This window comes from Psammomys obesus, unplaced genomic scaffold (genome assembly GCF_907164565.1).
Source record: "Psammomys obesus unplaced genomic scaffold, mPsaObe1.curated_primary_1811, whole genome shotgun sequence".
Classification (NCBI taxonomy): Eukaryota; Metazoa; Chordata; class Mammalia; order Rodentia; family Muridae; genus Psammomys; species Psammomys obesus.
Window position 1 is genome coordinate 16,768,899 of NW_026596088.1, and position 25,597 is coordinate 16,794,495.

The 25,597-nt window shown below is 47.1% G+C and overlaps 2 protein-coding genes across 2 annotated transcripts in view; one reads left to right on the forward strand and one right to left on the reverse strand.

Annotated features, from left to right (window-relative positions):
* Positions 1–457: 457 nt before the first annotated feature.
* Positions 458–25,597, reverse strand: part of Swap70 (switching B cell complex subunit SWAP70) — a 62,046-nt gene continuing 36,906 nt past the window's right edge. Inside the window, exons 4-12 of the mRNA XM_055627498.1 lie at positions 19,675–19,902; positions 17,690–17,836; positions 15,763–15,871; positions 13,802–13,983; positions 10,570–10,677; positions 9,215–9,381; positions 3,291–3,489; positions 2,095–2,191; positions 458–1,630 (exon numbers count right to left, since the gene is read on the reverse strand). Of these exons, the coding sequence (XP_055483473.1) occupies positions 1,524–1,630; positions 2,095–2,191; positions 3,291–3,489; positions 9,215–9,381; positions 10,570–10,677; positions 13,802–13,983; positions 15,763–15,871; positions 17,690–17,836; positions 19,675–19,902 (1,344 nt within the window). The 3' untranslated portion in view covers positions 458–1,523. The remainder of the gene's footprint in view (positions 1,631–2,094; positions 2,192–3,290; positions 3,490–9,214; positions 9,382–10,569; positions 10,678–13,801; positions 13,984–15,762; positions 15,872–17,689; positions 17,837–19,674; positions 19,903–25,597) is intronic.
* Positions 5,724–6,235, forward strand: LOC129691377 (60S ribosomal protein L37-like). Its single transcript, XM_055627499.1, has one exon. It carries the CDS (start codon positions 5,724–5,726, stop codon positions 6,015–6,017), a length of 294 nt encoding a protein of 97 aa, XP_055483474.1. The 3' UTR covers positions 6,018–6,235.

The window sequence follows — 25,597 nt, forward strand, 5'->3', positions numbered from 1 at the left end:
AAAGCGTGGATGGTTCTGCACGAGGAGGAAGCAGGCAGCATCCAGGCCCACAGAGCAGACAAAGAGGGCCTTGGCAGCTGCAGGCCATGCTTCTGACTGTAACAAAGTCCAGGGTAAGGAAATGGCCTGCCAGCCAGGGCATGCAGTCCCTTTACCCCAGTCTCCCCTGGACTCCCAGGCCCTCTGCTTCCATCCAGATTTCACACCGGTCAGTACCTACTTGCAGTTTCCTTTCCTAATTCTCTCCAAGGACACTGAAGTCCCCGAGGAGACATCACCAAGCCACAGGGGATGCCCTGGTCCCCTTGGTCTCATAGTCCAGCAGCTTCGACAAGGAAACACTAGCGAGTGAACAGCCAGGCACAAACCTACACCCAAGTAAGCTGCTAAGCTAAGAAGATTTGTGATAGTGATATTTTGCATACAAATATAAACTTTAGGAAGGCAACTATAAACATTAAATAAAATTACACTTTTATTAAGCAGCCCAAAATATTAGAAAAAAAATTTTTAAGACTTCCATTGGCAAATGTTTTCCAGTCATAAAAAGCAGAGATTTACGAAATTCTGTCCAGTCCTTCTGAAGACGCCAGGAACACTGAACTCTCTCTAGATTCGCATGTGCCTAGAATGGCCTGCTCTCTGCTCTGAGGCTAGGACAGGACACGGGGGTTCTCTGCTCTGCTACCGAATTCCACCTTTTCTCTAACACATACATCACCTGCCAGATGGCAGCTGAAAACTTTCCTCGATACAGTCAAACAGAAAGCGTAGAAACCGCGACCCGGGTCCCGGGGTGGGGGTGGGGGTCAGAGATGCAGTCCAAGTGAAACGTGCGCCATCACCCTGTGACACTTTACAGCCAACCAGCCTCTGGCCTGCCAGCTTCCCACCACTCACCACTGATCTCAGGTTAGACCCTCTACAACACTTCCACACATGGACTAGGGGCCTGGGGACAGAGCACCCAAAGAACTCGGTTCAGACACTGGGCCAGGGTATGCTTCCCTTTGAGGTGAGGGGAAAGGAAATGCAAATGAAGCAGGCCAAGTGCATGATGGTCAGGGAAAGAAGTATCTTAGCTAAAGCTGAAAAAACAACAACAACAACCAAACAAAAAAAAAAAAAATCCAACACCAACCAGATCCCATCTACAAGGCCAGTGACTGGTGGCTTGTCCATCACAGCACCAACAATGAGGCTTGCCCTGTCCCCTGACAGGAAAGGCAAGCAGACCAGCCAATCAGCAGAGGGAATGTGCTGCCTAAGGAGGCAGCTGACCTCCCAAAGAGGAGCTGAGACAGGGCTGCAAAGGCTGCGGTGACAGTGACGTGAAGGTGGCCCCAGCTACACCTGTGCCTACATTCCCGCCCACAGCGCTAGGAGGTAAATACAGCCTCCTTAGCAGGTGGGCCCCGCCAGAGGGCCGAGGAAAGACTAGAAGCAGCAAAGCCGGCGTCCTTGTCCTGAAGCTCTGGACTCCTCACTGGTGTGACTGACTGGGGTGGCCGCCGGGAGAGCTGTCACTCCGTGGTCTTCTTCTCTTTCCAGCTCTTCTCTCTCTCCTGGAGCTCCGCCTGGGTGAATGCTGCGGGTCCCCAGTTGGTGATGAGGTGAGGGTTCTTCGAACCTAAGCAACAAGCACACTCTCAATGCAAAAAGCCGATCCTCTCCACACATCGCTGCACGGACAGCGTTCCTACTTCCCTCCTCTGAGGGCTTCCCACCAGCCCACAGGGCAGGGGGGCGACTGGGGTCACTAGGGACAGCTGTTGGGAAGTTCACAGGCAGCAGCTTGGCTTCGGGGGACTGCAAGTGCACACTCCTCTATCCAGGTACTGCTGAGGGCTCTGGACCGGAAAAAGGGCATCGGGCCGTCTCAAGGATGAGCTCGCACTTCAGATCCCACGAGCTAGCAGTGCGCGCGCGTGTCCCAGCCCCACCTTATGTGGTGCCATGTATAGAAGCAAGTGCTTCATGCCCCTGAGAAGGTCGCTGCTATTGTTGTTTGGGGTTTTTTTTTTAAATACAATTCAATCACATAAATACAACAAAATAAATTAAAATTTGTAAATATGTATATATAAACATTACCTGGTTCTATCAAGCGTATTAATCCCTCATGATGGGCCACTTTGTCCTTCCAGCTCTTGGTCATATTTGTTGCCATCTCTAGCTTCTTTTTAACTCCCTAGGAAAAAAGTAGTAGTTTAGGAACCATGCAGCATGGACTGGCACCTACTGTGTACCTGTGGGTTCTCATTAAATGACCAGAGTCATGCTATGGTGGAGGAGCTACCTTTACTCCATTGCACATTAGCAAGGACCAGGCTCAGAGAGCTAAGGCGTCTGCCCACGGTGGCGGTGGCGCAAGCAGGGCTGGAGGCCCAGTCAGCTGACTCCAAGGCTCTTCTCACCTCATGCCGGTGACATGGGCCCCCATGTGTCTGCTTTCTGCCTCTCCGCCCCCAGCTTGCCCATCCCTGACCTGCCTTGTTGCTAGATCAGCAGCCCTCATGTCAACAGTAACATTCTGAAGGAAGGGCCTCTTCTCTCTGCTGCCACTCACACACGACAGCCATGGTCACGGTGATTTGGATGAAAATGGCCCCTGTCAGCTCATGTGCTTGAATGCCTGGTCCCCAGTTGGTAGGGCTATTTAGAAAGGACTAGGAGAGTGGCCTTGTTGGAAGAGGTGTGTCACTGGGGTTGGAGGCTGAGAGCTCAGAAGACTCAGGCCATTCCAGTGCTTTCAGATGCGAAGTGAGCTCTCAGCTGTCCCTGCCGCCAGGCCTTCACTCCCCACCTCTGACTGAGCACATCTCGAAGTTGCCTTGGTCACAGTGTTTTATCACAGCCACAGAACAGTAACTAAGATGCTGGTGTTGGGGAGGTGGCTTCTCAGCAACTTCCTCTGGCCTCGAACCTCAGCCACCATGGGCCCCTCCGAGTGAGAGGCTGGGAGCAAGTGACCTTCTACAGGTGTGACCTCCCCCGGTGCTCTCTCTCAGGGTGGGCTGCTGCCTACACCTGCCGGTGCCTGCGTTCTCAGAACTCATTCGGCACCCTCTGTCACAGCGTGTAACTGTCAACTTCCCCTTCCACTCCTCTACGGTCCCTGAGTGGACAGGTACCTCACCCTCTGTAAAAACACTTCCTCTTTCTTCTCTCTGCTGAGCAAGGTCCTGCTAAGTGAGTGCTGGGGATGGTTTATATAGGTTTCTGCAGAGCTGGGTGCAGAGTCCACCCCTAGCCCGGCTGATCAGTGTTTCAGGGCTAAGGCCAACCACCTCATACTGCTCCAGCGCCTGCTTCCGCTCCAGCTCCAGCTGTTCCAGCTGTGCCATGGCCTCCTGCAGCGCCTGCTCCTTCAGGACGCGCTGCTGCTCCAGCTCCTGCTTCTCCGCCTCCGTCGTCTGAATGGCCTGCTGTTGCTCCAGGTGCCACCTTTCCAGCTCCGCCCTCTTAGACGACTCTTCCTCCAACAACCTGTAACGCCAAAGGACACTCATGTCCTGCCGGGGACCCCGGCCCAGCTGGGTCAGCACTGCAGAGAGTGCATTTTCTCAGTCATCCAACGCCTCCCACTTTATAAGGACACTGAGAGCCAAAGGAGTGCCCATCCCAAAGCTGGTGAGCGGCCCACCGTCCTGCAAGCAGCTTCCATCTTACCCCTCTCTGAAGGAAAACTAGCGGTTAGGCAACAGTGTATGCCAAGAGTGCTTTCTCCAAGTGTTTCAGAGTGCACGTCAGTGCCCTTAGTAGTCACTCTTGAGAAGAAGTGAGGCCTCTACCTGCCAGGTGGTGGGGCCACGCTCTGCAACCTGCCTGGGAGGGACTAGTCCCTCATCACAGATGAAGCAACGTGTCCCAGGTCACTTCAACACAGGAGTGTGACGTCAGTGTTAGTCGCTGTAACAGCCTGGGTTAGCCAGCTGCGATGGTGTTTAAGTAAGTCAACCGACACACAGCCCAAACCTGCACTCAAGACGCAGCAGCACGCTCAGATGGCAGCACTGGGCAAGACACAAGTCTAACAAGGAGAAACAGTCAAGCCAGGCGGCACTGCCACTGCCACCTGCAGCATCTGCTCTCTACAGCGCTGGCGAGGAAGAGGCAAGGACCACACCAGCCGTCCAGACTCCCCTGGAGACACACCCGGGCTCCGCAGAAGTCTCCGGAATACAGTGCCCATGCCCGAGCCCAGTAATGCAGACAGGCTGGCCTGCACTCCGAATTCACAGCTGTTCACCACCCATCTGCAAAGTGCTCCAGGGAGAAGCAGTGAGTGGGCTGTAAGCGCCTCTTCATTTTTACTGGGGTGCTGAGGCGCAGAGGGAGAGGAGACTTGGAGGGGCTAGGCTGCCTTTGTGCGGGTAGAGAGTAAGCAAAGCAGGGGTCTGTGGGAGGCGGACCCCTCTCGCAGTGTAGACACTACCATCCAGACCTTGCCTTCTGCCTGTGGCAGTGGAACGTGGTGGAACAGAACTGCGCTTGGCAGAGCAGCTGTTCCTCCTGGAACTCTGACTCAGACAAAAGTTGACACCCAGTACCCATGTCTGTGGCAATCTCCCCAGGCACACCCCCTTCTGACCACCTGCCCTCCATGGAACTGGAGAACCGTTTGAGAACATCGCCACAAATCATCTTCTTGCCTTCCCTCATCCAAGGTGGTTTCTGTGGTTCTCGAACCAACCTCTGACTAGCGACTTGAGCACTTCCACTCTTCCTCTTATACAGAGAACGCAACCAGCCAAGCGCATGTGCAGGCCTGTCACGCTAGCCACTCAGGAGGCTGAAGGCAGGAGGATCAGCTGGGAGCTGCCATGTGGGAGCTGGGACCTGAACCCTGCCCCTCCACAAGAGCAAGTGCTCTGAGCTACTGAGCCATCTTCAGCCCCCCTGCTTGCTTTTCTGATATTTTCTTGGCCTTACACTATCATTCTAGACTTTCCTTCAGTATCTTCCTTAACTGTGTACATGGTGTGTTTTCCCCATCTGTGAACGGGATAAAAGCACAGAAAGCTACACGGTATCACGCTCAACACTGTACCTGCTACATCTAACTTCATCCTCTCGGCCCTGAAGCTGCCAATCACCCTTATTTTATGGATAAAGAACTAAAAGTGCAACATAGTAAAATACTACTGCAAACTCACAGAGACAGAAAGTACCATGAGAAGTAAGTACTCACACCTCACTTAAGAACGCAGGCTGTGGCTGCCTTCAAACACAAGAGAAACACTATGCAACTGGAAGAGAGGCAGCAGCGCACACGACCTCGTCAGGCACAATGTGGTCCCTTTCAGTCATTCAGAAGCTGCTCCCACGGCCTGGGATGTAGCTCAGGTGGTAGAGGCTTGTCCAGCTTGTACAAAGCGTGGGATCCAGTAGCACCAACAGCTGTGGTACATGTCTGTAACCTAGCACTGAGGAGACCTCGGAGGCATGAAGGTCAGGAGTTCAAGGTCATCCTCAGCTACACAGTAAGTCTGAGGACAACCAGGGATAAGACACTTTTTAAAAAATAGTAATAAAGCCAGGCAGTAGTGGCGGCACAGGCCTTTAATCTCGGCACTCAGGAAGCAGAAGCAGGCAGGTCTCTGAATTTGAGGCCAGAATCCCTGTCTCAAAGAAACAAAAAACAAAACAAAAAAAAAGTAATAGGAAATAGCTGAAGTGCTTTCTCTTCCGGTCTCTTTGGCCTCAGCGGCAGAAGCAAGATGACGAAAAGAACGTCATCCTCTGGAAAGTGTCGCAGTAACACACACAGGTTGTGCCGCTGCTGTGGCTCTAAGGCCCACCACCTTCAGAAGTCGACCTGTGGCAAATGTGGCTACCCTGACAAGAGCATGAGGAAGTATAACTGGAGTGCCAGGTCTAAGAGACGAAACATCACCAGGACTGGTCGGATGAGGCACCTGAACATTGTCTATGGCAGGTTCAGGCATGGATTCCATGAAGAAACAACACCTAAGCCCAAGAGGGCAGCTGTTGCAGCATCCAGTTCATCATGAGGATTTCAGTCAGTCAGAAAATAAGTGCTCTGGTTTCAAAAAAAGTAATACTAATTCCCGGGGGGTGGGGGTGGCTGAAGAGATGGTTCAGAGGTTAAAAGCACTACCTGTACTTCCAGAGGTCCTGAGTTCAATTTCCAGCAACCACATGGTGGCTCACAACCATCTATAATGAGAGCTGGTACCTTCTTCTGGCATGCAGACACACAAGCAGGCAGGATACTATGTAAATAATAAATAAATAAAATATTTTAAAAAATAATAATTCCCTGAGCACTTACCAACTCGGCATGTGCTGGGTACTGCCCTAGCGGGGGATGTAGACATGACCCCAGAACTTGGTTGTTTGGTTGGACTTCTGAGATGGGGATTATATATGCAGAGCAGGTGCCCTCAAACTTGCAATAATCCTCCTGCCTCTGTCTCCTGAGTGCTGGAATTAAGCATGCACTACCACACCTGGCTCAAATCTAAACCTTTAGTGAGTTAAGTTATAATGAGCTAGATCATGGCTCAGCTTCCAGGCCTTTCCAATAAAATGTTAAAAGTTTTCTTCTAAATTTCCTATCAGGTAGTCTTCAGAATTATACAATAAAAACCAAAGTTCTAGTACCAAAATATCTGGGCACAGGGGTCTTTTTTGAGACTGATACTCCAACCAAGGACCATTCATGGATATTACCTAGAACCCCTGCTCAGATGTAGCCCATGGCAGCTCAGTATCCAAGTGAGTTCCCTAGTAATAGGAACAGGGACTGTCTCTGACATGAACTCAGTGCCTGGTTCTTTGACCACCTCCCCCTGAAGTGGGAACAGCCTTGCCAGGCCACAGAGGAGGACAATGCAGCCAGTCCTGATGAGACCTGATAGGGTCAGATGGAAGGGGAGGAGGACCTCCCCTATTAGTGGACTTGGAGAGGGGCATGAGAGAAGATGAGGGAGGAAGGGTGGGCGTGAGAGGGAATGAAGGAGGGGCTACAGCTGGGATACAAAGTGAATAAACTGTAATTTATTCCAGGCCAGCTGGGGGTTGACCCTGTCTTTTTTTTTTTTTTTTTTTTTTTTTCAAGACAGGGTTTCTCTGTGTAGACCTAGCTGTCCTGGACTCGCTCTATAGATCTGGCTGACCTCAAACTCACAGAGAACCACCTGCCTCTGCCTCCCAGGAAAGTGCTGGGATCACAGGCATGCACCACTGCGCCCAACTGTGAGACCATTTCTTAAAAATAAAAATCAACTTCAGTTTAGTCACAAAAAAATTTAAAGATCCACATGGTCCTTCTGCCGACCCTTCTTCTAGCCCATTTCCATGCCATGTGTCACAGAGTGAGGGCTTTGTAGCCTCACCTCACGTCCTGTTCCTCTCACAGGTGGGAATGTGATGGGCTACTTCCTGCTTCTGCCAGCATGGCTTCCCAGCCGAAACAGACTTTCCCCCTGGAACCGCAAGCCAAAGGAAAGCCCTTCCCCCCAGAGCCAGAGAAAAGTCACACTGCAGAAGGCACCCTCTCCACACAGGGGAGCCAATACTTTGTGAACTTCTGAGCTGTCCCATCTTCTGCAACTCAGTTTCTGCTGTGTTAAATCCAATGTCCCTCAAAACCACTGAAACACTGCATGGACTCCGTGCATGAGACAATCTATAAGCTCCCGGCACAGAGTAAATCTGTGGCTCAAACACGTCTAGTCACTCTGACTGCCACCCTTGGAAAGGGCAGCCCTGTGGAGCGGCTTCTCTTCCTCCACCTGTATATGGGCTCCATGGATTGGACCTGCGTCACCAGGCTTATGCAGCAAGCGTCTTTACCCCCTGAGTCATCTTGACTCAAATCAGTTTTCCAAATGATAAATACAATGTACTTTAATTACACTTGTTTTGTGTGTGGCTACACGCCGAGGCACGCATGTGGAGATCAAATGGGAACTTTTGGGTTTGGTTCTCTCCTTCCACCATGTGGGTCTTGGGGAGCAAATGCACGTCACAAAGCTTGATGGAAATGGCTTGACCCACTGAGCCATCTCACCAGCCCTACCACTTTTGGCAAAGTATACAACTACAGTAGACTCCTTTTTCCAGTCAATTATGTTTTAAAATTATTATCACTACCGTGTGTGTGTGTGTGTGTGTGTGTGTGTGTGTGTGTGTGTGAAAGAGAGAGAGAGAGAGTGTGTGTGCGCTGTGGCGTGAGTGTGAAGGTCAGGGGACAACTTTGTGGGTCAGATTTCTCCTTCCACCTTAAGTGGGTGGCAGGGATAGAGTTAGGAATGCCAGGCTTGCACAAGCATGCTTTACCCGTGGCCATCTCATTGGTCCTTTCCTTTCCTTCCCAGGCTTACACAGCATCTTTTGCTTCTCCACATGAGGACTGGCAGCTGTACAAATTCCACCAGCTTCACTGGGCCCTATGGATTAAAGGCGCACGCACTCGGGAGGCAGAGCATTTGGATCTCTATGAGTTCGAAACCAGCCTGGTCTACAGATCAGTTCTAGTATAGCCAAGGCTGCAAGAGAAACCCTGTCTCAAAAAAAAGTGTACCAACTCACCTTCTAACTTTTCCCTAATGTGGGGCAGAGGTGCTACAGCTCAAGAGCTAGGCACGCCTATACCGCCTCCCACAAGCATCATGAAGAAGTGAATGGGAAAATGGGTTAAACCTGGACAGCTCCCCATCCCCATAGGTGCCTCATTTTACTTTGTCCTCCCTGATGTTACAAAGACACAAGGCAAATTTTTTTCTCTTGAGAATATGAGTATCATAAATTATAAACCTGATTTTTAAAAGTTTGGGGGTCGAGGGAGAATCCAGTTTTAAAATGTTTAAAACTTGGATTACAAGTAATAGCTATTGAAGAGAAATGGTGTCGATCACCAAACAAGAAGTGAGGGATCCTTATCCACAAAACCTCTGCTGCAGCCTGGCCCTGTGCAGCCAGGACCGTTCAGATGAGAGCCCAGTTTCCCCCGAAGCTGATCCGGCTGGTAGATACCTTGAAACAGAATGGAGGCACACCAGCAAACACAGCTACCACCAGACTGCTCAGTACAAGGCCCTTCTTTAGAGCCCCATGCAAAGGTTTCTGTAGCCAGGACCAGAACAGACACCCTGGCAGCCTAATGCTCGCAAACTCAGGCTCCTTTCTAATGGTGTTAGAATCCCGAGCAGGCGAGCAAAGCCCGCAAGGGCGAGGGCTGCACCTGGCCTGAAGCTTGCGCACTGTCTCTTCGTCCTGCCGGGCCTGCCGCTCGTCCTCCAGGGCCTCCTGCAGCCTCAGGTACATGTCTTCCAGCTCCCGGACCCGCTGCAGATACTGCTCCAGTTCGGATGACTTCTGGGCAACCTGCTCTTCCATCTGCTGTCTGATCTGCAGGGATGAGAGGATGATGGTCTTGCTCAATTAAAGTCGGGTGACTTCTTCCCCAGGCTGAGCTCCCACCCCGCCTCTACCTTTGAGCTAAAGGTGGAGGAAGTGGCAGTGTATACTCAACATCAGCACCGGAGTCCAAGAAAAGAGACTGTAACCCGAATGCCGCCTCCTGTCCCGTATATGTTCTATCCTTTCTACTCTATATTTCCATTCAAGTCAAGAAAAAAAAAGGTGTAATTTCTGTTTAAATTCTTTTCTATCTTAGAGCCAAAAATCTTTACCAAATCTTAAGAAAGAGTCAGCCTTCACCCAGGCAGAGCAGCCTACAATGAGCTGCAGGTCCCACTGCCTCTAACCCCTCCCCCACCCCTGGGGCACCAGTACACTTAACAAGGCATGGCTTTCCCTCCGGACCTAAAAAAACAAAAAGACAGGGCTGCGGTACAGCTTACTGGCGAAGCGTTTACTTAGTAGTGTGAGGCACAGGGTTCGATCCTCACACCCTGGCACACATACTGCCACACCCTACAGTTAATGATGCTAACGCTAGCTCGCTGCGAGCTCACAGGACACCTATGCAGGAAGCACGCACCGACCACAATCACACTAGTGCTAGAAAGACGGAGCGGGGAGAAAGGGCAGCTGGCCTTCCTCAGCTGCATCCCGTCCACCCCCTCAACACTGACAGGAAGGTCACCTCGGCAAGCGACTAACACCATGTTCCGGCACCGGCTTCAGCACAGCAGCACTCTGTGGGAGCCGCACACCCCGCAACAAGCCAACTCCATGAAGCAACCTGGACCTTGGTGTGACCAGTGTTCACTTTGCCCCTTAGGGAGGAGAAATGCCATGGCTTTGGGCGTGCTTTCGCTGTCCAAACAGTCATTGTCCAAACCAGAAGTCTTTTGAGGATGAAAAGGATCCTGGTGAACAGTTATCCCAGGATGACAGGGACACCTCAAAGCAGATGAAGACAGGTAACCCCACTAACCAAAAATTTGTCACCCCACTGCATACGATCCTGCTTAGGGGTCTGGAAAACAAGGCGCCCATCCTTTACCTCTACCTATCTGGCACACAGAAAGTGCTCAATAAAAAATAATGCACGGACAAACTGCCCCAGTCTCCCCCACAAGGCATAGCTAAGCCAGGATGAAGTGGCCACCATGTAGTCCCGAGCCTTACCAGCTTCTCCCGCTCCAGCTCCGTGCTGAACCTGGTCTGGAGTTCTACCTGGGTCTGCAGGCGCTTCTTTTCCTCGTCTGCTGCACGAGATGCTGCTTCCTCCAGTTTCTAATTGATCAAACACCCATCCCCAGAAAAGCAGGATCGTTACAGTGGAAGAGAAAGCCTTAAGTATATGAGAAAAGCCAAACATTGAATAAAAATTGAATACAAGCTGGCACACTGGAATTCCATCCAGTCTGCCCACTCGGCAGATAAAACAAATCAGGCACGAATGACTGGATTCTAAACACTATGCACAGAGAACATGAGGACGGCCGCTGAGTCATAATCATTTGCGACTATGCTCACACAGTCTGACCCAGCTCTGGAGGTCTCTATACAGGGCGGTCACCTAGCACATTACTCCTTTCATCGGTTACCAGGGCTAGGCTTCCAGATGGGTGACATGGGAGCTTCCTCAGCCACCTGCCCCCCACCCCCATTCCCAAGGCCCCCTCCCCACTCCCAACAGGAACAACTGGTTCAGTTATTTTAAAAAACAAACAAAACATGTTAAAGTTTGCAGAGTATCGTGGAGCTATAGCTAAGCAGTACAGTGCACAAGGCACAAGGCCCCAGAGTTGATCCCATCCACCTTCAAAGGACAAAAAGCAAACACAACAAACAAAAACACTGAAAGCAGAATAGTCACAAAAGACAATCAACTGGATCCTAGAACACACAAAAAAGTCTAAGGCATTTCAGGCACTCCCTCCCCTCTCCCTGGCAAGAAGGAAATGCCAGTCCTGGCAGATGAAAGCAGAGACAAGGGCGCCCCCTGTCCTCTGCTCACAGCCCAGGCTACTGTAAGTGAGGGGCAGCTGCTGGGTTTTCATGAAACCACTCCAGCCTGTGGTCAGGGGCATTGGCAGGCAGAGAAGACAGGTCTGGTCACCTCGGTCTCAGCTCACTTGTGGGGCAAAAGCTCCCCAAGAAGGAAATAGGCTGTGCCCGCTGCTTGGTGGCAGAGGCTCTTAAAACAGGAGCATGGCTCCGAGCATGTGGTGTGCTACCATATGATTTGCAATCCTCCTGCTTCAGCCTTTCAAGTGCTGGGGGTGCATGACATCACCCGGGTTCAGGCCATCACACAAGTACATGCCATCGAACACACCCAGCCTGGCAGCAAAGTTTGGCTCAAGGAGGAAAGCAGGCTGTGCGGCTCTCACCAAACATGACTTTGTCAGATGTGAGGCGTACAAAGCTAAGGACACAGTCGGAAACAATGGAGATTCGGACCACAGGAATTAAGAGGAGGCTGGCAGCCCCACAGGCCAGCAAACCAACCAGACTAGGTAGGCCTGCCAGAACCAGAAAGGTCCAGCTAGACAGAGCCCTCATGTGGTAGGAACAAGTTTCAAAGACTGATCTTGAGGAAACATGGCCTGAACTTAACCTTGGACTGTGAGGCTTAGTTCTTAGGGCACTGCAGAAGGCAAATCAAACACCCATAACTCAGTGAACTCTAGCAGTTAGGGCTGACAGAACAAAGCAGACAGCCTAACAGGGAGGAGAGGACAGCAGTGTGGAGGGTCATTCCAGGTTACTGTGGCCACGCATACCCAAGGCTACTTCTCTGAGAAACAGACCTGAAAGGCCTCAAGCATCCAGGAAACAGTCCAGCCAAGTCACTAAATAAATAACTAAACAATGACAAGCTGAGGGTAGAGGTGTCAGCATTAGTATCCATAGTTCCCACAACATGTTATCTTCTAAAACACTAAGAAAAAGTATGAGAAACAGGAAAAGTGTAACCCATGTGTAGGAAAACAAACAGTTAACAGACGGTGCCTTTGAAGAAGCCCAGGAGGCATATCTACAAAGCCACTGCTATAAACACACTGAAAAGAATGAAAGGAAGTCATGGCCAAAGACACAATGGAAGAAATAACAATATCCCACAGAGGAGAGACTATCAATAAAGGCAAATTTAAAAGAACCTAATAGAGCTGAAGATTGCCTGACTGGAATGCTCGGGAACTGACTGAAGAGGCTCCTGGGGGCTGGGCGAGAGGTGGGGCAACCTGCACTGCATCGGGGAAGCCAGGGCTCTGTCACCAACCACACAGGGCAGACAGTGCCGGAGCACGCCTGTGATCCCTGAAGCCGGAAGGTGGAAGATCCGAAGCTTAAGACCAGCCTCCCTTAGGAGAGAAGGCTAGCTTGGGCTACAAGATGTTATTTAGGGGGGCAAAATGAACTAGAGGAGCTCAACAATCTATTTGGGCTGCAAGAAGGCCCCACTAAAGAGATACACAGAAACTGTATCATCAGAAGAACAGAAAAACAAAATAAACGACCTCAGAGAGTGAGAGCACTTTCTGTACAACAGTCTATTCAACAGCACATAAGGAAAGAGTGAAAGGGGAGGAAAAGTACCTGGAGAAAAAGGCTGAAACTTTACCCAGCATAATGAAGAAGCTTGGCCCATTGTCTATGAATTCTAAATAGCTAAAAACAAAGGCAGGGCTAGACGTGGTGGCCACATCTTTAATCCCAGGCAAGGGCAAGCAGATTTCAAGAGTTAAGAGGCCAATCTAGCCGACACAACAAGCTTTAGGCCAGCCAGAGCTGCACATTGAGACCCTGTCTTAAAAGCAACAAGGACAGCAGCACCTACAAACATCACAGTAAAACAAAAGACAGACCCTGAGGGGCAGCAGAGTGTGAGGCCTGCAGTGCACACCACAGCTGCGCTACCCTGAGCAACACATGACTACTTCTAGACAAAATGCGCCATGTCTGGCCGCAGAGGGGAACTGCCAAGCCCTGGAGTGCGGCTTCCTGTAGCTGAGTGAACAGCACTGTTCAAGACCGTGGCTTTTCCATCACCCTTCGTAACTACAGAGCTGGCTCAGCTTCTACTTCTGTGTGTGTATTCCACAGGGTGAACAGAGCAGAGATAAAAACAGTTCAAGTCTAAGTCCTTTAGCACCACCTACTAAGAAGAGAGAGGGGGTGGGAGGCACAGCTCAGAGCTTTACTCTTAAAACCACAGCTTGCTGGGCCCAGGCACCGGACTCCGTCAGGTCACCAAATCTGCGAAATTTGGTGACCGTCAGGTCACCAAACCGCCCCTGAACTTGCGCTAACCGAGCATGGGTGACGCAAAGCCGAGGCTGTGTGGCTGGGTACTGAACAGGTCGGCGTTGCCCTTGCTCTGCCCCAGGCCTCTCTGTCCTACACCTACCTTCCTCACACTCTCCAGCTCCTGCTGCTTGTTCTCATTGGCGGCTTGGAGCTCCTTCATCTGCCGCTCCAGCTCCTCCTGCTCTGCTAGCAGCTTCCTTCGGAGCTCTTTCCGACGCTGACGGGCTTCCTTGTGTGGTGGGGGGCTGCCCAGCTTCAACAGATGGATGGTAGAATGGATGGCTATAAGGATGAGGAGAAAGGAGTTACAGTCTATGTGTCTAAGACTCAAGTGATATATATCGCCAGATGGGTGGGGTGAGGTGGCACCAGTGAGCAGTGGCTTGGCCTAAGGGACATCAGCTTCTGCAGCTCCCATCTGCACATTAAAGTCCCCTCTGAGTGTCCAAGTCCCTGCTGCATACCTGTGCCTACAGGCAGACACTTCACTCCAGGGCACATCTATACATGCACACACATAGATGTCTTCAGTTACCAAGTGCTGATACTATACACCTGGTCCTTTCCTACGCCTCAAATCACTAAATAAGGAGCAACAAGATGACTTGGCACATAAAGGCACTAGCTGTGCAAGCATGGAGCAGTCCGATCCTTGGGATCCACACATGTGCCCATGATACACATCAAGAACACACACATACAATAACAACAAATAATTTTTTAAAGCTGTATAAAATTAAGACACACCAAGGGCAGAGTCAGATCTCCTAGTAGCTGCTGTGCAGTCTGCGACTCTGCCCTCCTCTGTGTCTCCGAAACCGCCTCCCTCCCTCTGTGGGAACACACATCACAGTAGTCACCGTTTCTTGAAGCTCCCCATACTGTAGCACAGCATGATGGACTCCGTGAGACACATAAATTCCAGATGCACACTGTTCACATACATGCATTACACTTCCTATAAATCTCACTTCTTTTGTTTCTCTGGGACTCACGTGATGTATTTGAGTGGTTTGCCTGCATGTATGTGTGCACCATGTGTACGCCTAAGCTCAGAGGAGGGCGACCAGGGTGTCAGATCCCCTGGGACCAGATGGTTGTAAATTACGTGCAGGTGCCGGCCGTAGAACTCTGATCCTTTAGAGGAGCAGCCGGTGCTCTTAACCACTGAGCCATCTCTCCAGCCCCTTTTCTGTTTTGTTGAAACAGAGTTTGACTCTGAAGCCTATTATGCAGTGCAGACTGAGAGCAATCTACTACCTCTGCCTCCTGGGGGGTGGGGTCGCAGACATGAACCATCACACCTGGCTCTGGGTGTTTTCAACCACTTAAATTCAATTTCTTGAATAACTAATACCTACTGTTCAAATTCAAGAAGCATGAACAAACATTCAGGTAAAGTTCCCATCTGTTCTTATTCTCCAAGCTCTGGTTTCCTGGCCATCAGCAACTAATGCTAACAGTTTCTTGCATTTCTTCTGAAATACTTTAAGCAAGTGAACATGTCTGCATACCACCCACTTCCTCTGAAATGCTAGCACAATGCTCTCTTTTCACAAAACCAATCCATAAACTCCTTTTGTGCCTTTCAAATTATGACCAAAATCTCAAGACAATCTCTAATAGTTTTCATAAGCCTGAAATAAAATTTCATACTTTTTCAAGAATTAGAACAGTAAGACCTAAAATATAGTTTTATCCTCACAAAGTCAAAATACAAATAAATTGGCCAAAAGAGAAGGAAAAAAAAAAAAAAAAGGAACTCATGTTCCCTTGGTTTTCGTTTGCATGTAGCAATGGCCATGACATAAGGAAACAAAACTGGATAGCGTCTTTTGTGAGGTTTGAAAACACAAGTTGGAGCACACACGATTTTGTTTGTTTTTTTATTTTTTAGGCAGAGTCTAAAGTAGCCCAGGCTGGCTTGGACCTTCATGAAGACTTCAGGTAGAGAGCTCCTGATCCTCCTATGTCTACCTCCCAAGTGCTGGGATTAAAACCCTGTGCCCACACTCAGTTCTGCTCTCAAGTTTTATCATGAAAATAATAAAAATGTCCTACCCTGAATCCATTCTTGCTTCTTCTTCTTATCCGAGGCACTGATTTCAAAGGTCTTATCAAAGCATTTTATTAGAAAAAGACATTTCTTTCCGTCTTTGTCAGGCAGTGACTAAAACAGAAACCATGATTAGTTCTTTAAACTTTTATTCTTGTTTTTTGTTTGTTTGTGTTGGATTATTAAAAAGCAGCTGGAGAGAGAGAGGGGGCAGAAAGAGACTCGTTCTACTTTATGTGGAACCATGTTTATTCATGGCAAGGGGGCATCTTTTCAACCTACATGGGTGGATGCCAAAACGTCTGAAAAGGAAGATAGTACATGGCCTCTTGTAGGGGTGGAGATGACTTCCATAGCCCTCAAGGGGAGCTGGGAAGTGTAGTCCTTCAGTGGGAAAATATGAGTTTGTTTATGGTGACAGTGTCTCACAACATAGACTAGGCTGCTCTTGAACTCACAGCCCTTCGGCCCCAGCTTCCCAGTGCTGAGATTACAGACATGTGCCACCACACCTGGCTTAAAGTTTTCTTGTCTATTTCAATTCATTTCTTAACTATATAACTTCAATTGACACTCAATGCCAGTGAAGAACACCTAGCAGTGCAAATGTCTGGTTTACTACTGCCGTGTTCCAGGCAGCCTTACGTATGGTTACAGTGACAATGTGGGATGCCACATCCACAAAGGAAGAACTTCAACACCTGGTGAGGACAAGGGGCCCCCAGGCTCTTTGCTTCTCCATATACAACTCTTGTACTTGAGTGTTCCCCTGCAGGAGCCCTGGAAGGGACATCCACATAACTGTCACAGGAGACCTCTGCCTGCTATGACATTTTCTTACACCTAGGTTTTTACAGCTGGTGCCTTGTGCTTTTTGGCCTCTATCTTTATGGGTAAAATGGTAGAGCTTATGGAAACCTTACAGGGCTCAGTTTACTTGAATATAAGGAAACCCATTGGCTGGCACAGCATTAATAAATCTGAACATGAGTGTGGGATTACAGACATGTGCCACCTTGCTTCCCCCCTCCTGAGAACATTACATCTTTACAGAATTAACACTACAAAATAGGTCACTCATGGCAGGCATAGAGGCTCACACTTGTAATCCCAGCACTGTGTAGAAGGATCAAGAGTTCAAGGCTAGCTGAGCGCAGTATCACACTCCTGTGATCCCAGCACTCTGAGAGGCAGAGGCAGGCAGATCTCTGTGAGTTCTAGGCCAGCTTGATATACAAAATGGGTCCAGGATAGCCAATGCTACACAGAGAAACCCTGTATCAAAACAAAACAAAACAAAACAAACAAACAAACAAAAAAAGAAAGAAAGAAAAGAATCCAAGGCTACAGCAAGTTTAAAGACACAGGGACTACATGAGACCCTGCTTCATAAAAATATACATCCTGTCTCAGAAAGAAAAAGGAAAAAAAGATGACATATGCTATCTTATGCCTGTAATCCCTACACCTAGGGTAGAAGAGGAAGGAGGATAAGAAATTCAAGGCCATCCTTCGCTACATAGTTTCGTCAAGTACAACCTGAGATATTTCATTTTAATGACCAGTTTTCTTCTATTTGCTTTATATTAAAAGCCCTCAATTTTTAGTCGATAAATAATTTCCAACATCATCTTACTGAATTTTTTTTTGCCTTGATTTTACTCAATAATTGATTCCTTAAATACAAATCTGTCAGATTTAATCCTTATATTTTATTCACAAGAATAAGACAGAAAATAAATTCTTATTAGGCACACATTTTGTCAGCTGTCTTTAATTTTTGGTTTAGGAGTTACAGGGACTATACTTTATTCTGGAAATGTCCACTTGGGAATCATTTGAAGGTTTAGTCTGCAGGAGTGAGGATGGGAAAGTTCCTGTACAGCAGGGGGCGGCAGAGGGTAAGCGTGCAGAGAGGCCAGGACCACTCACCTCCACACAGCAGTTCTCATCCAGGAGGATGTCTCCTTTCTTATCTTTCAGATCCTCGCTCACATAGTAGGAAATTATGTTGGGTTTTAACACAAACCAGCGCTCAGTCCAGTTTTTCCGTTTGTGGCCTTTTTTCATCATGTAACCCTATGACAGATTAAACCTAACGTAAATATGTGTGCTTTTTTATGTGTAAGAGCTGACAATGCCTCTTTGATTGTCCTATTTGCTCCATTATCTCATCCCTGGCCCAAAATACACAAATGCCAATGCTTCTCACCTGCATGGCTATGGAATGGAGCTCTGAGACTCTATGAAGGCCAGAGGCGTGCTCCCCTGAGATCTACACCACTCACACCAGGTTTACATGTAATTTGAGACATTTCTGAAAGTCTCCGCAAGTGAACAGTGATCCTAAATTGCCTTACCTTTTAAGACATTTATTGAAATATTTACAGGTAACTGGAAATGTCTGGGATGAACACCAGAAGGAGACATAGAGATAGGTGGTCAGAGAGGTGCCACAGTCTTCCTTGTAACACTAAAGCCCTTTCACACTTAGCCATAATTAATGTTTATTGATGGGAAAAAGAACAAGGATAATAACAATCACCTACTGAGCAAAGAAAGACACTAAATAAGAAAAGCCAAAAGCAGAGTTATTATCTGATATAATAAAGTAAGATGTTTGAAAGGCCTGTAGGATGTGTGTCTACACACACACACACACACACACACACACACACACACACACACACATTCAGTATTATGCTGCACACCTTCATTCCCAGCAGGTAGATCTGAGACCAGCCTGAGTTTCAGGCCAGCCAGAGCTAGAGTGAGATCCTGTCTCAAAACAGACAGACAATTGTTGTAATTAGTATTAGTTTCCTACAGGTATGTCAGACACTATGCTGACATGTTGCATGCTGAGGAAACAAAAAGAGTCTGTTAAAAATGCAGCTTTGCTATATGAAGGTAAATGTATTTTTCTTCTTTATATGTAAAGATTAATTTATTTTATGTATATGAGTGCTCTGTTTGAATATACACCTACATGCCAGGAGAGCGCATCAGATCATACTATAAATGGTTGTGAGCCACCATGTGGTGGCTGGGAATTGAACTCAGGACCTCTGGGAGAATAGTCGGTGCTCTTAACTATTGAGCCATCTCTCCAGCCCCCAGTATTTTTCTAATTCTGTAAAAATATTGGAAAATCACGCAGTATATTCTAAAAATATAGAAAAAGAGGAAAGTAAAGCTGACCAAAGTCAAAAGCTCTAGAGGTGACCACTGGGAACATGTTCTGAACAACTCCACACACTTTGATGCCACATGGCAGGCAGGAGTTACAAGGGCTCTCTGCTCTGTGACATGTTGCTTCCACCAGACAATATACCACGGCGTCTTCCACATCAGTGGGTGCAGGATTACATAGGACAGGAGGAGACTTTTCAAAAAATAGTTTGGAAGTTTGAACAGTGCCTTCAAAAATAATCACTTCTCAATTCTTTTTTTTTAAATTTATTTAATTTTTTAATTTATGTGCATTCATGTGAAGATCCTTGGAACTGGTGGTACAGACAGTTGTGAGCTGCCATGTGGATGCTGGGAATTGAACCCAGGTCCTTTGGAAGAGCAGACAGTGCTCTTAACCACTGAGCCATCTCTCCAGCCCCACTTCTCAATTCTTAACTGTACTTCAAAACTGTAATTCTGTAAAACAAGAGCCTCGGACTAGAGATACAGCTCAATTGCAGAGCACTTGCTAGAACACATGATGCCTTGGTCAGTCCTCAATATCACAATAGCGTGGGGTGAATCCTAAAAGTCTGAAAACAGACAACCCTACTTTTGTCCTAGATCATTTAAGGGGTGTAAGTGACTTACACCATCTCTACAGAAAAGAGGGGAGAGGAAGAAGGAAGGGAGCAAACACCCGACTCTAAGGAGGAGGGACAGCAGAGTTATGGCCTTCCTACCTGTTTCAATACATCTAGAATAAGCTCATTGAAGACTTCATTAATGGCCATAGACACCGTCTGGCGATCCATGCCCTTGCTAAACTGTCCATTTCCAATCAGCTCAATAAGTTCCCATGCAGAAAGGCCATCTTTATTGTCATCAAAGTTTATTTTGTAATGTTCAAATTGTTCTTGTTGCCAACCTCCTCCCATAGCTTCTGTAAGTTTCTTAAGCAGGTATTCAATCTGCAAGAAAAAAATAATAATTATTTCTTTTTTTTTAACTTCCTCTGTAGACCAGACTAGCCTCAAACTCAGAGATTCCCCGAGCCTCTACCTCCTGAGTGCTGGGATTAAAGGAATTCAGCACCACCATCTGGCTAATTATTTCCTATTTTTAACATAGGTATTCATTTGTGTTATTCACGATACTGGGATCAATTCAGAAAATATTCTTGTTGGTTTGTTTTTCGAGACAGGGTTTCTCTGTGTAACAGAGCCCCTGGCTGTCCTGGACTTGCTTTGTAGACCAGGCTAACCTCAAACTCAGAAATATTCCTGTCCCTGGGATTAAAAATGTGCACCTCGAAGACTAGGAGAAAACATTCTTTATACTTCTAAAAGAGTACTTCTTTAAAGAAACTCTCAGTGCTAAGGAAAGATGTACACATGAAACTCCAGTGTTTGTTCTCTGCTGGCTTACCACACGAATCAAAACTTGCAGCCAGGCATTTGGGAGGCAGAGGCGATGGATCTCTGTGAGGCCAACCTGGTCTACAGGTCTACAGAGTGAGTTCTAGGACAGTGGGGCTACACAGAGAAACCTTTGTCTTGAAAAACAAAAACAAACAAAAACCTTGACAACCCATCCCTGTATGTCTGTAAGCACACAAAGCTAAGGAAGGCTACAAATACACCATGCATAAACTAATCACTGTCATTCTGTCACCTCATCACTCTCTGAGTAAATACTTCACTATACCGAGATCATTAATCTTTTCTTCCTTCCTTGTTTGTTTGTTTTTGTTTTTTATTTACAGACAGGGTCTCCTACAGCCCAGATTGGACTCAAACTCACTATGTAGCCAAAACGCCCTTGAACTAATTCTCCTGCCCCCATCTCCGCTGAATTAGTGAAGCAGGTGCCACCAGCACCTGCCTCTGCACACGAATCTCATGGAACATGTCAGTGTTGAGATAAATAAACACCTCAAATGCACAAGTTAGTCCCTACTTTCCAGATTTCCTATGTAAACCAATTGCTTCTTTACTGATGTCTCCATCCACTAGAACCCTGATGATGTCATAAACGTCACTGGATCCCTGGTCTGGGCCGGAAAGGCTGACTAAATCCTGAAACATCAGACATTATGTAGGAAAACAGCTGGGGGTGGGACGGAGGAAAGGCGAGGCCGTGATATTGAAAAGGAAGAGGACACTGCTCAACAAGCCAGTGTGCTACAGTCTTTTCAAACCCTATCACTCATCTCTCCCTTCCCAATGGTTCCTCTCTATCTGACATATTTCTAGAGCATAGTCATTATATACATCGATGAGTCTGATGGTGACATTTCCATACATGAGCATCACATACCCTGCTCACATGTGTCCCGCAGGCGCATCTTGTCCTCTCTGATCCTCTCCCCTCATTACTGATTTTAGTTGGTGCCTATCACAACCCCATGCCAATACTCTGGATCTCCACCACTTACACCAAACCAGAAACAAAATGCTGAGGGCATTATTCCTGAGACCAGTGTTTTTCACTGTTTTCAACCAGTATTTTTTTTTTTTTTGCAATGGTTTGAAAAATATTCTAGTTCAACCACAATATAGCCAGATACTGTTTTACAACAACGTTTCTGTGTGCGCATATTTGTTTGTGCTGGGTCAGGAAATAAAATGCTTATCTTCCTATAAGGGTGAAGTGGAAAGAGATACTTAGCTGGATGTGATGACACACGCCTTCAATCCCAGCACTGGGGAGACGAAGGCAGAGCTGTTTTACGCTAGCCAGGGCTGTATAGTGAGACTCTGTCTCCAAAAATGAAAAATAATAATAAAATAAAAAATAGAAGAAAGAAGCGAAGTGCTGGCTCTCCAGATGGTTCACACCGGCCTCCTCCTCCATCTCCACACAGGGCAGGCTTCACAGCTGACACTCACCCTCTCAGTAGACCACGATGCTTTAACAAGACTCCGGTCCCCTGACACTGATGCAGCACAGTTGCTCTAACCAACCCTAAGGCAGGCATCCCCCTGCATCCTATCTGGGTCACTGCACTTCATGTGCTGTGTTTTATAACCTCATTTGCTTTTCCACCCTTTTCTGAACTGCTCACAGGAGGGCCCACGCCCATCTCTCTGTGAATTCCCAGAGCTCAGCAGTAGGCCTCAAGCACAGCAAGGCTCAACTAATGCACACAGCTAAGCTCCAACTTCCTCATCTGTGAAGAGGGAGTAACAACAATCACCACAAAAAGAGATAAAAGACACACAGAGAACAGTCGGCACAAAGCTACAGCATCTATACAATCACTCAAAAGTCCTTCTGAGAAGCAAAGAATGCAAAGCTAAGCTGACCCGTGGTTTCACCTGCATAAACACCATACAGATTTTCTGGCAAACGTTTGCCAAAAACACATAAAATATTTAGTTACAAATAAGACTTGATTTTTTTTTCTTTTTTATTGGTTGCATCCCCATTAACGTGATTTTAATGCTGTTTGTGAAATAAAATGTAACAAGAAAAGAAGGCAAAGAGATTTACATTACTAAATACCACAAGTTCGAATCCATCAAAAGTTCAAAAGACTTTGTTTAATGATAGAGGCTCCTTTGGGACAGTGATTATCTCAGACCTTGAAAAATCGTGAGAGATACCAACAAATGTTGCGTGTTGAAGAGAAGCACACTTAGGCTTTTCCCTTCTCTTGTTGAAGATATGTCTTTTACTGCTTAGACACCTTTAAGGGGGTGAGAGGCAGGAACAGATAAAGAAAGATAAAAAAAAAAAAAAAACAGAAAAGATAACAGGAAAAATGGTTAAAGTCAGAAAAGACTGAAAACAAAATAACAAGTTTTAAAAAAGAAAGAAAGAAAGAAAGAGAGAGAGAGAGAGAAAGAAAGAAAGAAAGAAAGAAAGAAAGAAAGAAAGAAAGAAAGAAAGAAAGAAAGAAACTAACTAACTAACAACTAACTAATAAACTAGTAAGGGTCCGGCTGGTGGCAGGAAGATGACAGCCGTCCTCAGCTAAATAGTGAACCTGAGGACAGCCTAGACTCTGTTTACCTTCCATTCAAGTAGTAAGAGATACTTAAACAATTGTCCAAGGTGGCATTAGCACGCACAGAAGTTCTAACTTCCTAAGGGTGCCCCAAAGCAGGCTCTAGGCTGCTGACTGTGACTTGGCTCATCAAGGGAATACTTAAACAGCCAGAGATCTTAGCAATACAGTGAGGGAAGCGTTCCTGTACTGCCATATATGTGTGCAAAGGATGAGGACGACAGTGAGTTTGACAAGATACTGCACAGTAGGTAAGTCTTAGCTTACCTAACACTCTGAAAGAGGCCAAGCCCATCATCCCCTTTGTTTGTAAAAGGCTGCCTCCCGAGTTCATCTGGAGCCTCTCAAGCCTGCAAGACTGACTTTCAGCCCCAGCACTCCCTCCCAGCAACTGTGTGCTTTCCTGTTGACTCCTGACACAATCATATACTTACCCTAACCAAAGAGCAGAAGGGCCTTTCGACCATGCTGGCCAAAGAGACACATTCTCATGCTCCACTATTCAAGAAAACTAAATAATGAGTCACGTGCCAGGGCTGGTTCACAGCAGCCCACAGCAATTCTAAGGCTCATTCAGTCCAGGAAGCACCCTGCTTCCTCCTTCCAAGCAGACCTCACCAAAAATAACAAAGAAAAGATCTCAAGCTGAATGTGATTTTTCTAGGCCTTTGGCTTGGATTTGTATTCTGTCAAAAGTTCTCTCTGTCATTAAAGGGACAAGCCTAGGTTTTACTTCGCTTAAGATCTCTTTAAAATTATTTCAAGTCTGAGTTTTCACCAGGGTGAGGCAATTCTTCCAAATAAGTATGAGGCAGACATATCCTGTTTTGTTCTTGGTTCTGTGGGAAATGACACTAGCAAAACTATATTCTATAGGCACACATTTCCAGGAATATCACCAGAATAATGTGGAACCAAAGGAGATCACCATCTCTTGACAAACAGAAACAGAAACACTTTGGCTTTACCATGTAATTTAATATTTATTTAACATCCTTGTCATTCATTATGGGTGATGGAAAACTGAATCAATGAGTAATGTAAATGCATTATTCACACAACTTCACTGTTGGACAGTATTAGCTGAGGTGAGGGGAAAAAAACTTGGACTTTGTTGGGTGTGGTAGAGCAAATCTATCATCTCAGCACTGGGGGTAGAGGCAGGAGAATAGCCCAAAGTTTGAGGCCAGCTTGGCCTTCATATAAAACCATGTCTCAAAAACAAAACAAGTAACAACAACAAAAACGTTAGACTTAAAATGCAAGTGATCATTGTGATAGATGGATTACTAGAAATATAAACATTAGGCAGGAGTGGTGAGACAGGAGCACACCTTTAACCCAGAACTTAGAGGCAGCGGCAGGTGGATCTCTGTGAGTTCAAGGGCAGCCTGGTCTACAAAGTGAGTTCCAGGCCAGCCAGGACTACATAGAGAGATCCTGTCTCAAAAAAACAAACAAACAACTAAACGAAAGTGTGTTTCTGTGTACATAGATAGATAAATACATTCTATTTAGATTCTATGTAATGAGCATTAAGTTTCCCACGTGTATATGAGACATTCTGAACCCGTAAGACTTTAAAATTCCCGACAAGATTGCAAGTTAAACCCACAAAGACTTTGCATTTTAAAATATATACACACACACACATATATATACATATATATTGTTGTTGTTGTTGTTTTGTTTTTTTAAGACAGGGTTTCTCTGTCCTGTGTAGGACAGCCTTGGCTGTCCTAGACTCACTTTGTAGACCTGGCTAGCCTCAAACTCACAGCAATCCACCTGCCTCTGCAGTGCTGGGATTAAAGACGTGCGCCACCATACCCAGCTAAAATTTTTATTTTCTAAATGTATCTATTTTCAAATTACATTTTCTAAAAATCTCCATTTCTAAAACAGTTAAAGTACAGTTTTTATGCTCTTAAATACTTGGAGAGGAAGCAAATTTTAATAGGCTATATTTTCCATAACCCAGCATGACCTTGGGGTTGCAGTGCTTGGTCAAAGGGCAGGCGACACGCTAAAGCTCAGTGTGCCCAAGGCCATGGGTTAAACCTCACGAGGCTGAGTCAGCAACTGAGACAATTTCACACCAGTCTGCTGCGAGCCCCCGTCTGCCCCGCAGGAATACTCCTGTCCATGGAGCAAAAATCCCCAAGTCTAACTCTGCTTCTGCTACCTGAAACAGATCTTGTCCTGTAAACCAGGCAGGCCTCAGTCTCCCGCTCCTCCTGCCTCAGCCTTCCCTGGTGCTGGAACTTTGGCACATGCTCCTATTTCTAACACTGCGGGGAGATGCTGACACGCTCACGAATGCAAAGCACAGAGTAAGCCCACAGGGTTCCTGACAAGAGAGACTCTCCTCCAAACAGGATTCCTGTGCTTGAAGGAGGACAAAACATTCATGCTGGCCTGCAATGATGAAGGAAAGCAGGCAGGCATCAGGCTGGGCTCCGGTCTGCAGCAAAGACAGCATCAGGCCCTTCAAGGCCCACGTAGGTCCTGTTGCTCCTCAGAATCACCAAGAAGTTGACCACAGTAGTGGCTCAGGGACAAGGCCCCCAAATGGAGAAAGCACTTACCTCACCCATGAGCAAGGTAAGGGCTGAGCAGCCGCCATGTCTGTTAAAGGCCTTTTTAGGCCACCG